General features: G+C 37.4%; 1 protein-coding gene across 1 annotated transcript; it reads right to left on the reverse strand.

Annotated features, from left to right (window-relative positions):
* Positions 1–7,602: 7,602 nt before the first annotated feature.
* On the reverse strand, positions 7,603–8,969 carry BDF20DRAFT_985902 (uncharacterized protein; the record flags this gene model as incomplete). The annotated part of the gene is made up of 2 exons (XM_053085200.1): positions 7,603–8,113; positions 8,437–8,969. 2 exons carry the CDS (start codon positions 8,967–8,969, stop codon positions 8,029–8,031), a joined length of 618 nt encoding a protein of 205 aa, XP_052937717.1. The 3' UTR covers positions 7,603–8,028.
* Positions 8,970–12,870: the final 3,901 nt, after the last annotated feature.

A 12,870-nucleotide genomic window follows, 5' to 3' on the forward strand; every position in this document is an offset into this window, starting at 1 on the left:
CTTGATAATAGTACGTTTAGCAATGCCAACGTAAGCTTCATTAACAGAGTTGCCCAAAGGATTGTAGGGTAGACTGAGACGACGATCAATACCACAACTCTTAATAAGTTCTTCAACGATTTCAGCAGTGAATTCCTTTCCCCAGTCAGAATTGAGAGCTTTAGGAAAACCAAACGTACTGAAAACATCAATCAATTGCTCTGCGATAGTAGAGGCTTTCTTGTTAGGGATGGATTTTAGAATAGTAAATCGAGTATAATAATCCACCATTACGAGTAGAAAGTTGTTGCCTCTTTGAGACGTAACATCAAAAGATCCAAGGTCCATACACCAATGATCAAGTGGTTGATCAGGATGCACAGAGCGAGGAGGATGATATCCAACTTTACCAATAACGAATCGATTGCATTCGTAGCAATTACCAAGAATACGCTCAATATCCTGTCTCATATTAGTCCAATGGTAGCCATTGTGATGAAGAGCGTCTTCAGCGCTTTTAAGGCCAAAATGTCCTAACAAATGAGCTTCAACAATCAGATTATCACGAGCCTCAGGAGGTGGAGTGATATAATCACTAAACTTCAAGGAACGTAATACCAATTCTTTAGCTACAGGATCAGCGATATCAGAAATTCGTGATGAATTAGTTGACATGGAAGCGATGGTATGCTGTAAAATCGTTGAATGCGAAACATTCTGATTAGGAGGTGACACAAGGTGATCGACCTCGTTAAGATATGGTGGGGTAACGGTCTTTTTGTTGGAGTTCGAATTGGCAGCAACAAGACTTGTCGATGACGACCGCAACACATTTCCAGGGAAACGCACTTTTTTATTTTGCTTAGTTACCTTCAATTGTCCTTTACCAAAATTCTTGTTAGACGATGATTTACCCCCCACCAGACGACGAGAAGTGACATCAGGGTCATCTTCGTAGAGGCGAGAAAGATAATCAGGAATTTTGTTTTCAAGTCCAGGCAGATGAACAACTGAAAAGTAATAAGAGAAAATGGAATCCCACCAACCAAGCATGAGAGCGTTAGGTCGTTCTTGTGTATTCAGATAAATGAGACTTTTATGATCAGTGTGCAGAGTGAACGGATTCATAAAAATCCATTTGTGGAATTTCGAGAATGCATAGACCACAGCAAGCAGTTCACGCTTAGTAGTACTATAGTTACATTCAGACACAGTCAGTTTGCGAGAGACCATGTTGAGATAGTGAACCTTGTTGTCAATGACTTGATATAAGATACCCCCAATTCCAGTGAGAGAAGCATCAGTAGCCACATGCAAAGGAACACCAGGCGTAACTGGAGAAATGACAGGAGCATTTACCAGGGCGGATTTAAGTCGTTCAACAGAACGTGAATGCGCAGGAGTCCAGATATCCTTGAGAGATTTATATTGCTTAAGTTCATCAAGATTACCAGCAAGTTTAGAGTAATTCGGGATGGAACTTCGGAAGAAAGACATAAATCCCAGAAACGAGGCAAGCTGTTTACCAGTGGTAATGGAACTCCAATTATGGATAGTACTCACCTTACGAGGATCAGGTAAGCGTTGCCCATTGACGATAGTCCAACCAAGTATATTGATACTTTTTTGTGCAAAGACAACTTTCTTAGGATTAAGAACGAGATTGGCCTTTGTAAGACGACGAATTACCTCAGCAACACATTCAGTATGATGAGTAAGAGATAAGTCAGTAGAGATAACGATATCATCAATGTAAACGTTCACGTGAGGAAGATCAGCAAATAGATTGGTGAGAACACGTTGACAGACAGAGCCAACATGACGTATACCAAAGGCAGCTTTAAGATGAACGTATTGCACGTGAGTGAATGGGCAAGTAAAGGCTAGTTTGTGGCAATCTTCAGGTGCAACCTTAAAACTAGTAAAACAGGAATGGATGTCAAGAATTGTATGAATTTTGGCAAAGCCGATGCGTTCATGGATGTCACTAATCAAGGGTAAAGGATGGCGATCATCGACAGTTAAGATTTGATTAAGAGAACGGACATCAAGTACAACTCGAGGTTTATCCATAGTATAGCGACCTTTATCATCCTTTTTTCGAACAACAAGGAGAGGATTATTGAAAGCTGTGTTAGCGGGAGCTTTGTCAATAACACCTTCTTTTAACCAAATGTCAATTTGATTAGCAATAGGTTCGCGATAATATTCAGGTAGATCATAAGGCTTACGATACGCAGTTAACCCAGGCTTAGTAGTCAAATAAATGATAGCACCAGGAAGGTCACAGTAAGTGTTCTTCATGTCAATACGAGAATTCAGCTGTAGCAAATCATTAATTATTTGAACCATAGGTAAGCGTTCTGCTGTAGACCCAAAAGGATCTTCATTAGGTTTAATAATGTCAGGATCGATAGGATCAGGGAGTTTAGGACCAGCAGTATCGAAATGAGTACTGATCAACCCAATGATGCCAATGTTCAACTTAGGTAAAAGATCTAAGCCGATCAATACAGGTACATCTTCAGCAACATGAAAGTCGAGGACTTCAAAAGGATGGTTTTTTAAAACTTTTTTATTATAAAAAACCCTTATAGTGCAATCGACGTCTCAGACTTTTACTATAGTATATTTGACATTTTTTTTAATTTTTTTGGCATAGTTTTGTGACTTTTTTGGAAGTTTCTTAATACTGTATTATTATCATAATTATCTATCTAATACACTTGCTGTATGATATCCTTTTAGACATACTATATTATATAATTGTTGTGTATTAAATAAGTCAGTTTATAGACGTAACTAGGTCATTATAGAAGCAGACTGCATTTTTGAAATACATTTAATATGGTCCTTAAGATTATCTTTTTTTAATTATATGGAATATTCAATTTTAGATAATATTAATCTTTTAAAAATTTCTTCCATAAGTTATATTCCCTATTTTTTTTACGCCATTGATATTCTTTCAAATATAATAATATATCTTTTTTATTTCTATTCCTTGGGATTATACTTTGTTTTAAACCATTCCATGTACCTTCAATTGTGTTTGTATGTACACCTGTCTTAGGGTCTTTAAAATATTTGGAATGATTTACTGTCATATGTTTGTACCCTATATTATTTAAATTATTATATCCTTTCCATAAATCTGTATATATTATGGTACCCTTTTTTACATATCTTTTTATTATTAAATCTATATTATCAATATTTCTATCTTTAATGGGTACTAAAAATAATTTTTTATTTTCATTTCTAATTTTATTTTTTAATATACTTCTTTCTATACCTCCAATAATCCATGCACCATCTACTTTGTGACCTTTATGATATTTTCTTTTAGCAATTTTAGTCTCATCAATTTCAACTATTCTATTTCTACCTCCAATTTTAATATTTCTATTATTTAATAATTGTTTATTTTTTATATGTTTTCTAAAGATTTTATTATAAGATGATACAGTATTTCTACTTACTTGTAAACTTGATGCTATAAATGATGATGGAACTTTCCCTAGAAATAAATATAATATATGTAACTGTTTATTTAATGGCAAAGTTAATTTATTGAAGATTGTTCCTCTTAATGGTGATATTGCTTTTCTACACTTATAATATCTACAAACGTATAATTTCTTATTCAAATTTAACTTAGTTTCATGATCACATTTATCACATTTTGGAAACTTATTGACATAATCATGATCTATCAAATATACTAATGCTTCTTTCTCATCTTCAAATATTTTTCTTAGAGATTTATAAGGTTCAATGAACATTTAATATATTTCTTTTTTTTTAAATTATAATTTCAATTTTGTATCAAATGCAGAAAACTATTAGTATGCTCGGAGTTTGAATATAGACTGTGAGAGTTCCTTTGCTATACATCCTAAAAAACATTGAGTAAACATGAGCCAATTGATGTGGTTGTTACATTTCTAGATCCTAATTGAACACGACCACCTGAACTAGACAGTGGGCATTTTAGGAAGTCAAAGAAAGCAAGACTAATGCATGAGAAAGTAGCACCAGTGTCAACCAAAGCATATGTTACGATGTTCTCTATAACAAGAGGAACAATAAGTGAGTTAGACTTATTACTCGGAAAAGCAGAGAATTGCTCATGGTACTTACATTCTTGGGCTTGAGCACGCTCTTGCAAAGATTCATTATCAGATGCAGAAGCAGATTCAGAAGAATCTACTTCCATGGCATCCAAAGATAAACCAGTTTGCTTAACGCTGGTCCAAGCAGAAGAAGCACCGTGGTGAGATCGGGGGAAAGCAGGATCAGACATGGCACTCAAGATCATCTCGCGCGCTTTTAAATCCTTGGCTGGACCACCATTACCATAGCTCTGACGATGACTTGAAGAGCGTTTGGCATATTGGCATTTATGACCTTCAAAGGAGCCAGGAGCACGACAGACGGAACAAGGTTGGCGACGTGGTTGCTGATTTTCCTGACGGGCCTGCTTCTTCAGAGCCTTGCAATCTGCCGTACTGTGTGTATCGACTTCATGGAAGGTACAATAGATACCTTGCCTTTTACTTTTAGCTCCATTAGCATACTTGCTAGCATTGGTACCGTTAGGAGAACGGACGACGGGAGAATGATCATAATGGTAACGTTCATTGGACGAGCTGAGACTCGAACGACCCTTAGATTTCTTGAACTTACGCTCATAGTCTTCCAGAGAAGAAGAAGAACGCTTGTCACCAGCTGAATTTCGAGTACTAGCGGAAGTAGCAAAATCAGTCGCATCCCATTGATTGAGTTGAATGGCTAACGTTTTAGCCGCAGCAAGAACGAAGTCGATATCCTTGCGTTGGCGTTCATTGGCCAAGTTGAGCGAAAAGGAGAGTCCTTGGAAAAACTGGGAATCCAAGCCACGGTTGAAGCTATTCAACAGCACAGATTTATCAGTGACACCTGATTTCTTACGAAGATTCTTGAAACGGTTGCAAAAATCTCGCATAGTTTCAGATGCGTGTTTTTTTAGATCCATCAATTCGGATGTCGCCTTGGTACGTTCAACCTCAGCAGCAGGACCAAACTCCTTCTTAAATTCGTCAACAAAAATAGACCAGGAAGATTCTTTGGAATGTTGTTTGACAAACGAACGAAGCCAGTCGCGCATTTCCTTGGTAAGGCATTTGCGGACAAGACGATACCAGTGATCTTCAAGGGGAAGTTGCCATGTATCCAGAATATCTTCAAATTTTTGAAGACAATCCTCAATATCCTCATAAACAAAAAGTTTATTGTCATAGACGCGAGCACTCCACTGAAAAAGAGGTAGATCATTAGGAACTACCGCCTTTTGTACAGCAGGCTTACTGTTAGTCGAAGACAAGGATATATCAGCAGACGATTGACCACTGACAGAAGACGTACTATTTCCTGAAGAAACAGAGGGAGAAGACGAACCAATGCTAGACAACAAAGCAATACACTTTGCATCCTGAGCCAAAATTGCTTCTAATTGCTCCATGTCCCTTAGGTTTTGTGCCAAACGATTACGGAGAGGTAACAGTTGTTCTTCCGGCAAGTTGCGTTTAGCAAGCAACTGCAAAGACAAGTTACGGTTTTCCATAACCATTTGATGTAGGCCTTCTTTGAGGGCTACTATCGAAGACGACTCAGCAGAGGGCAAGTTAACCATCCCAGTTGTGTCAGAAGGAACGAAAGCCTCAAAAGAAGCTTCACCTTCAACAACGGGAGTCGGATCAACTACCATGGAATCATCCTCATGTTGAATAGCAGCAGAACTGGATTCCTGAAATGACGGGGTAGCAGCAGTAGTAATGTTGACAGGTACAACATCCGGAAAGCTCGTAGACGTGATGACACCGTCAACAGAAGAGAAAGGTTCTCCAGTAGCAGCGACAGAATGGTTATTATGACTATTATCAGACATTTCGGTAAGTGCAGATTGATAGTATTCTTGATATCGAATATTATAGAGTTTCTTGTTTCGATAAGGTCAAAAAAAAAATGATATATCCAGTTACTTTAAAAGACTTATAAAAATAAAATAAAATAAGACAGTAAAATGACCAGACACAACAAAGATACTCTTTATTCAAGTTTGTTGAGAATGATACTTTTATATGAGAAACGGGGTTATTAACGGGTATTCAACTATTAATACAACTGAACTAAAACTATCATGAGAATGATAAGATCTTAGCTGCAAGCGGGTGTCAAAGTAGATGTGTATCAGATTGTCAAGCAGGTACTGAAGTCGTTCTGTAGTTTAAGACGTATAGTTGTATCTTGGATACAACAGCTCCAACCTGGAAGGGGGTAATGTCACGTTCTGACCTCTAATTCATATAACAATCTGAGAAACAATCCAGATTTACTGCCTTTACCAGTTATAGTGTACTGGAACAAATAAGATTCCAGGCACACTGGGGCAAATAAGATTTCATCAGGCACACTTCAACCTTACTGGTAATCTAGATATATCTCAGTGGCGTTGTACAATTCATTAACAGGAACAATATTACTCGGTTGTCACTACTACTTTCTTAATTCCACTATAAGCTCAGTTTAACCTCGCATTCATATAAAAGACCATTCAATTTCTAAACCAAAATAAAATCATCCAAGAACTATTGTTCGGTCTCGCTGACTCACTCAGTCTCTACATATAAAACTCATTAAACTATAACTCCTGATATTTAAGAATATCACACTTCGATCATTCGTTAATGGCAATGCTGATTTTCTAATCCTTGAATCGAAATCGGATCTTTTCAGGACCCTACGTATGGTCTGTGGAGAAATATCTACTCCTTGACCCCGCAGGTTCCTGGCAGCATCAACTGCTGTTATGAACTGCCCCAAGTAGAACGATCTTGCGATCATTCTCTCGAGACGATCCGAGATTAACCTAGGACGGTCGGTCTTTTCGTTGCATGCAATGTCATTAGCTTTAGCGATTCTACCAACAGTGACGTTGGATACCTTTAAACTTTTGGCGATACTTCTATGAGACTCTCCTGTACGCAGTCTAGCTAAAATATCATTTTTTTTATCGTAAGGTACGGGACGCATGCTGAGATTTGTCTAATGTTGCGGTTTTTGTGAATGGGTAAAGTAATGTAGCTAATCGAAAAGCAAAAAGGTACAAGTTTGACAAAACATGATACTCAACATTAAATTGACCCCTGATAGATTGCTGAAACTCAATAAATTCGAAAAATCCTGGGGAAAGAAGGCTCTGTAAACATTCATCATTTCAACCATCTGAATTTCTACAGATTGCCAATGTCGAATGTGCTCAAACAAATGTATATGAATCCTAACACAAGCTATATCACTGAATAGCTTAGAACTACTTGTCGTATTTGAGGCACGATGGCAATATTATATGAGTAAATTACTCAAAACGTCTAACGAAATGTAAAATAAAACTTGATCTCAGATATGAGTACTGCTCATATCTTCGTTCCCGTTTGGTAAGCGGTGTGTTCGATTGCATACATTTGAACCTTAGATCAAATGTGTAACACATAAAGATAAGATAAGAAAAGAATATGGATTAAGGATAATTCTTATGTGAGATTAGCTACCTCACATAAGACTTGAACAGGTTATCTTTATGAAATATATTTTACTTAGGTTATCTATGGCTATATGACATTCAGGTATATAGCAGGATTGGTATATGTACTCGTAGGATATATTGATTCAACAACCAAAACATAGTAGGTCACGGTACTGCTCCCTGTTCTGGAAATAAAGTATGGTTGGAGATAAAAAAGGCTCAATCACTCTTTATTAACACAATAACTGTTCACGCAATCAAAAGAACACCACGCACGAATACCTCTTCCTAGCCAACATCTATAATCATTCCCACAGTATCTGAGCTACACAACTGGTGGCCGATAGATATTGGATTATAGATGTAGCTGCATGATCACCCTGGATCTGCCAGGATAGCACATTACAAATCAATCCGCTCTGGGATGGACGAGTAATTATCCACCTAAAGGGAAGACCTATTCTTTTACGGAAACCTCTGATTCACTGAGTATTATTTGACCATAATACATCAGTGTCAGCTATAGATCCCGATACAGTCATTTCGTAGACAGCAAACACAATAAGTCTTTATTAATAGCAGTAATGTTAGTTTTCTTTTCTTTTTCTTTAGTTTGTTTTTGAAAGAGAAATAAAGACGGTGGTTTGATTTCGTTAAGCTTTCGTGTTTATTTTCTCTTGTGTTATTCTTTACCTTTTACTTCATAATTAAAACTAGCGAATACCACACTACTACTTTCCATATCGCAAAAAAAAATCAGTGCTTAAGTATGTGCTCAAGGGGAAGAATGCATGAAAAAGTCGAAAAATTAGAATTTTTAAAAACATTGTAACACTTTTGTGAGTCACTGTATGAACGAGAGGAATGAATAAAATTGTAGTTTAGCTTACCCATTTCTGTAAATAGTATGTGCATATTTGAACATTACATAGTATCCGTCTTTTGTGATATTTTTTTGTTTATATTTGTGAAGCTGCGAGTGATATGTAACATGTTGAAGGTTGATTCTGGAAGAATAGCGAATTGGGTAGGATTGTTGATCTGGTGTAAAGTGGACTTGCCTCTTACTGATATTCTTTATTCTAGCTATATAATGGTATAAAGCGATACCAATCATTGAGATTGTAAAAGTGCCATCAATCAGTTTTTGCTTGTCAGGCATGTTGAGCGAAATAGAAAAGCGACCAAATGTTGACCAGAGTTGTGAAAGTGAAGCTTTATCCTCCACTCTATCAATATCCGGATGATCTTCAAATGTTGTTGTATCAATGGGCTTTTCTGCTACTCCAAAATGAACAAGCTTCATGGTTTTTATGAACGAGATGATATTGCTGATTTCAACTATGTTACTAGCGTTTTCACCAGCAAATCTTGCTGCGTTCATCTTATCCTTCATCTGCTTGATTGTTGTATATTGAGGCATAAGTCCGTATATAGATATTGACAGAGACAAATAAATCCTGCAATACTTGCTATGTGACTATCCCATACTAATATGACATTAGTCTCTTCTGGTACTTTGTGGTATTCGCTAGTTTTAATTATGAAGTAAAAGGTAAAGAATAACACAAGAGAAAATAAACACGAAAGCTTAACGAAATCAAACCACCGTCTTTATTTCTCTTTCAAAAACAAACTAAAGAAAAAGAAAAGAAAACTAACATTACTGCTATTAATAAAGACTTATTGTGTTTGCTGTCTACGAAATGACTGTATCGGGATCTATAGCTGACACTGATGTATTATGGTCAAATAATACTCATTGAATCAGAGGTTTCCGTAAAAGAATAGGTCTTCCCTTTAGGTGGATAATTACTCGTCCATCCCAGAGCGGATTGATTTGTAATGTGCTATCCTGGCAGATCCAGGGTGATCATGCAGCTACATCTATAATCCAATATCTATCGGCCACCAGTTGTGTAGCTCAGATACTGTGGGAATGATTATAGATGTTGGCTAGGAAGAGGTATTCGTGCGTGGTGTTCTTTTGATTGCGTGAACAGTTATTGTGTTAATAAAGAGTGATTGAGCCTTTTTTATCTCCAACCATACTTTATTTCCAGAACAGGGAGCAGTACCGTGACCTACTATGTTTTGGCTGTTGAATCAATATATCCTACGAGTACATATACCAATCCTGCTATATACCTGAATGTCATATAGCCATAGATAACCTAAGTAAAATATATTTCATAAAGATAACCTGTTCAAGTCTTATGTGAGGTAGCTAATCTCACATAAGAATTATCCTTAATCCATATTCTTTTCTTATCTTATCTTTATTTGTTATACATTTGATCTAAGGTTCAAATGTATGCAATCGAACACACCGCTTACCAAACGGGAACGAAGATATGAGCAGTACTCATATCTGAGATCAAGTTTTATTTTACATTTCGTTAGACGTTTTGAGTGATGATTTACTCATATAATATTGCCATCGTGCCTCAAATACGACATACTTAATCATTCACTGTTGAGATTACATATGGATAAATGATATTCTTTATTGTCTGTGCATTATGAGATAATATTATTATAATAATAGAGTCCAATGCTACAGCATGTTCCATACATATTTTTATCCTAAGCCAGATAATATTAAGATAGATCCAATGGACATAATAGACTGAGGTATTCATGATATGAATGGCGCAGCAGAGACCTGAAGGTCGGATAAAAGATCTCTGGCTCAGCAACACCACTTGTATCAGGTATAGACCCATGTTGTATCCAACAGCATATTACTCTTGGATTATTACATAATACTGAAATAAGAGATTGCGGATCCTTATGAAGGTTAGAATAACCGTGAGTGATAGGTTTGTTAGAACAATTCTTTTCTTTAGCGGAAGAATATTTCATCTGTATATCCGAGACAACATTGGATGAGTAATTGATTTCATTTAGAAATAAGATATTATAGTATTTGGATTTGATTAAATCAGATGAACTTTATTTAGCACACCAAACCACAATACATAAATCTAATCTACTTAAGCTATTATCTTCTAACTTGTTGATCCTTACTTTAACCCTTTACATTCTGACAGAATTCAATAAGACTGAAACGTAGACGTCGGCAGAATTAAGGAAGAGTTTATCCTGTCCGTCACGTTAGTTATAATGAAACTGCTGAAGTACGGGTCAAAGGAACCTTTAGTTAGATCAACCCACTTACCTCCTGTCACCGATCCAATCGGTCAAGGCACCGCTATAGCATGATGAACCGTGCAGTAACAATTGGGTATGTCTTTTCTTTTATCATCAAGGCATCTTGTACCTAAGAGTCTCGATAGAAAAAGTTTTTTACAATATCCACAAATATAAATAGAAGTACTTTTTTCCTACATGGTTTTTGTCTTCATTCTTAATGGAGTTCTTTATCAGAATATTCTACCTAATAAAAGAAGATAACTTGGTCTTCACTGATTTCCTTTTGTTTTCTTTTTCTTATACTTTGATCTTATCGTATACAACATTTTTTTCAGTGAATCACTCAAGATGTCTATCGAGAATATTGTCACTGATTCGAAGGCTGCTGGTGAAGTAGTCAAGAACTCTGCTGCTGCTCTTGGTGGATCTTCTACAGGTGAAGGTGACTCTACGCAAGTAGTAATTGAAGAAGAAGGTGTAGATGCAATGTGCATCGTGGACGACGACGGTGATGGAAACTCTCCAGCCCTGAGCGCTGGTACTGGTGTGATGGATGACACGTCATTTGTCGTAAACACAATTGAAGACTTTCGCAAGGAGCTGGTAGAAGACATTGTCATGTCCCGACCACTGTCTACAGTATCGAAACACGAGTGAGAATTAATTAATTTAAACACAGCATAAACGGCTGTCATCTTAGACTTGAATTGTCGATTAAGCAATTGTTCACAAGTCAAACTGGTATCATATCCATAACAGTGTTAGAACACGCCTTCACTAATCTCTCATTAGATCCATTAGTACTCATTGGTTGTAACTACATCTTCCTAACATCCTCTATAAGCTCAGCTAACTCTCTGAAAAATATATAAAGCCTTCATGTTCTCAAAATTGAAATAAAGATTATCTGACTTTTTCGGTCTCGTTCTATCTTGGTCTACAAAATTACTTAAGAATATCTCAGACATCAGCAAACTGTCTCGTGCTCGTGCAATCGGTGATATGGAAGCGTTTGATGCTGCGATGGTTAAAATGGACAAAACTCGCAGAGCAATTCATAGCTTGGAAGCGAATGCAGCTCTGTTGAGGAAGGGTTCTGAAGACATTTCGTCTGTTGGTAGTGGCACAAGTAGACTCTTTGACCCTGTTGGTGAGAAACGTGGTTTAACGCTGAACCGCAGAGACCTTCCGAAGTTCCAATTGAGTTCTGACGTATTTAAACGTTATCCCGGTGAAGAGGTGTTCGAGTCGGTTGACCATTATTTACGAACCTTTGAACAGATCATTAGATCTTCCTCAATTAGAGACATTGAACGCTACTGGAATGACCTCATCCCTTTGTGCCTTCCCCCCGGTGACGCTGCATGGGTAGACAAGACGCTTTTGAAGTGTACTAGCTGGTCCGATGCGAAGGTGGAGTTCCGGAAGTATTACGGATCAAGAACTGCAAAACGTCGCTTTGTTGAGCAGGTCTACACTATGAACATGGCGCCGAAGGACAACATTATTGATTATTCCAGGAGATTTCTCCAGATGATGCATGAGGCGGGCATCCCCAGCACGGATGAAGGCGTGGCCGATCGATTTTTAACTTCCTTGCTTCCTCCCGTTCAAACGGTACTACGTCTGTCAATGGCTACGAATAAGGATGAAAAGTGGACCGTTGAGAAGCTTAGTGAACTCGCTAGAGATGTATTAGGTGACGACCAAACCACCTATGGCTTTGCCACTGCTCTCTTGCCAGGTGGTGCTACGAAACCTTATACAGCTTCCATGCCATATCAAGGAGGGGATAGACTTAGCAAAAGAATGAAGTTGAAAGAGGTCAGCAAAGGTGGCCATGGTAGCTCTTCTTCTGGTACTACTGCAAGTAACAGGTTTTTCTGCAAGCGACACGGACAAAATGCTACACATAGCACCGACACTTGTTTCTCGTTGAAGAACGAACAAGAAAAGAAGAACAAGGTGAAGAAATTTGAGCAAGCAAAGAAGGAAGGCAAGTGCTATACAGTGGGTGAAAAAACTGTTCACGTAAATTGCAAAATGCGCTATATTCCCTTCTAGCTCACGCTAATCAACATCTACGACGATGAAACTAATACTGGCAGATAGCCCAAGAAAATCTCTATAAAACAAATGCAATTCGGAGTTTCAATCAAGCTATTTTA

The sequence above is a fragment of the Mycotypha africana genome (genome assembly GCF_025528875.1).
Source record: "Mycotypha africana strain NRRL 2978 chromosome Unknown BDF20scaffold_3, whole genome shotgun sequence".
NCBI classification, from domain to species: Eukaryota; Fungi; Mucoromycota; class Mucoromycetes; order Mucorales; family Mycotyphaceae; genus Mycotypha; species Mycotypha africana.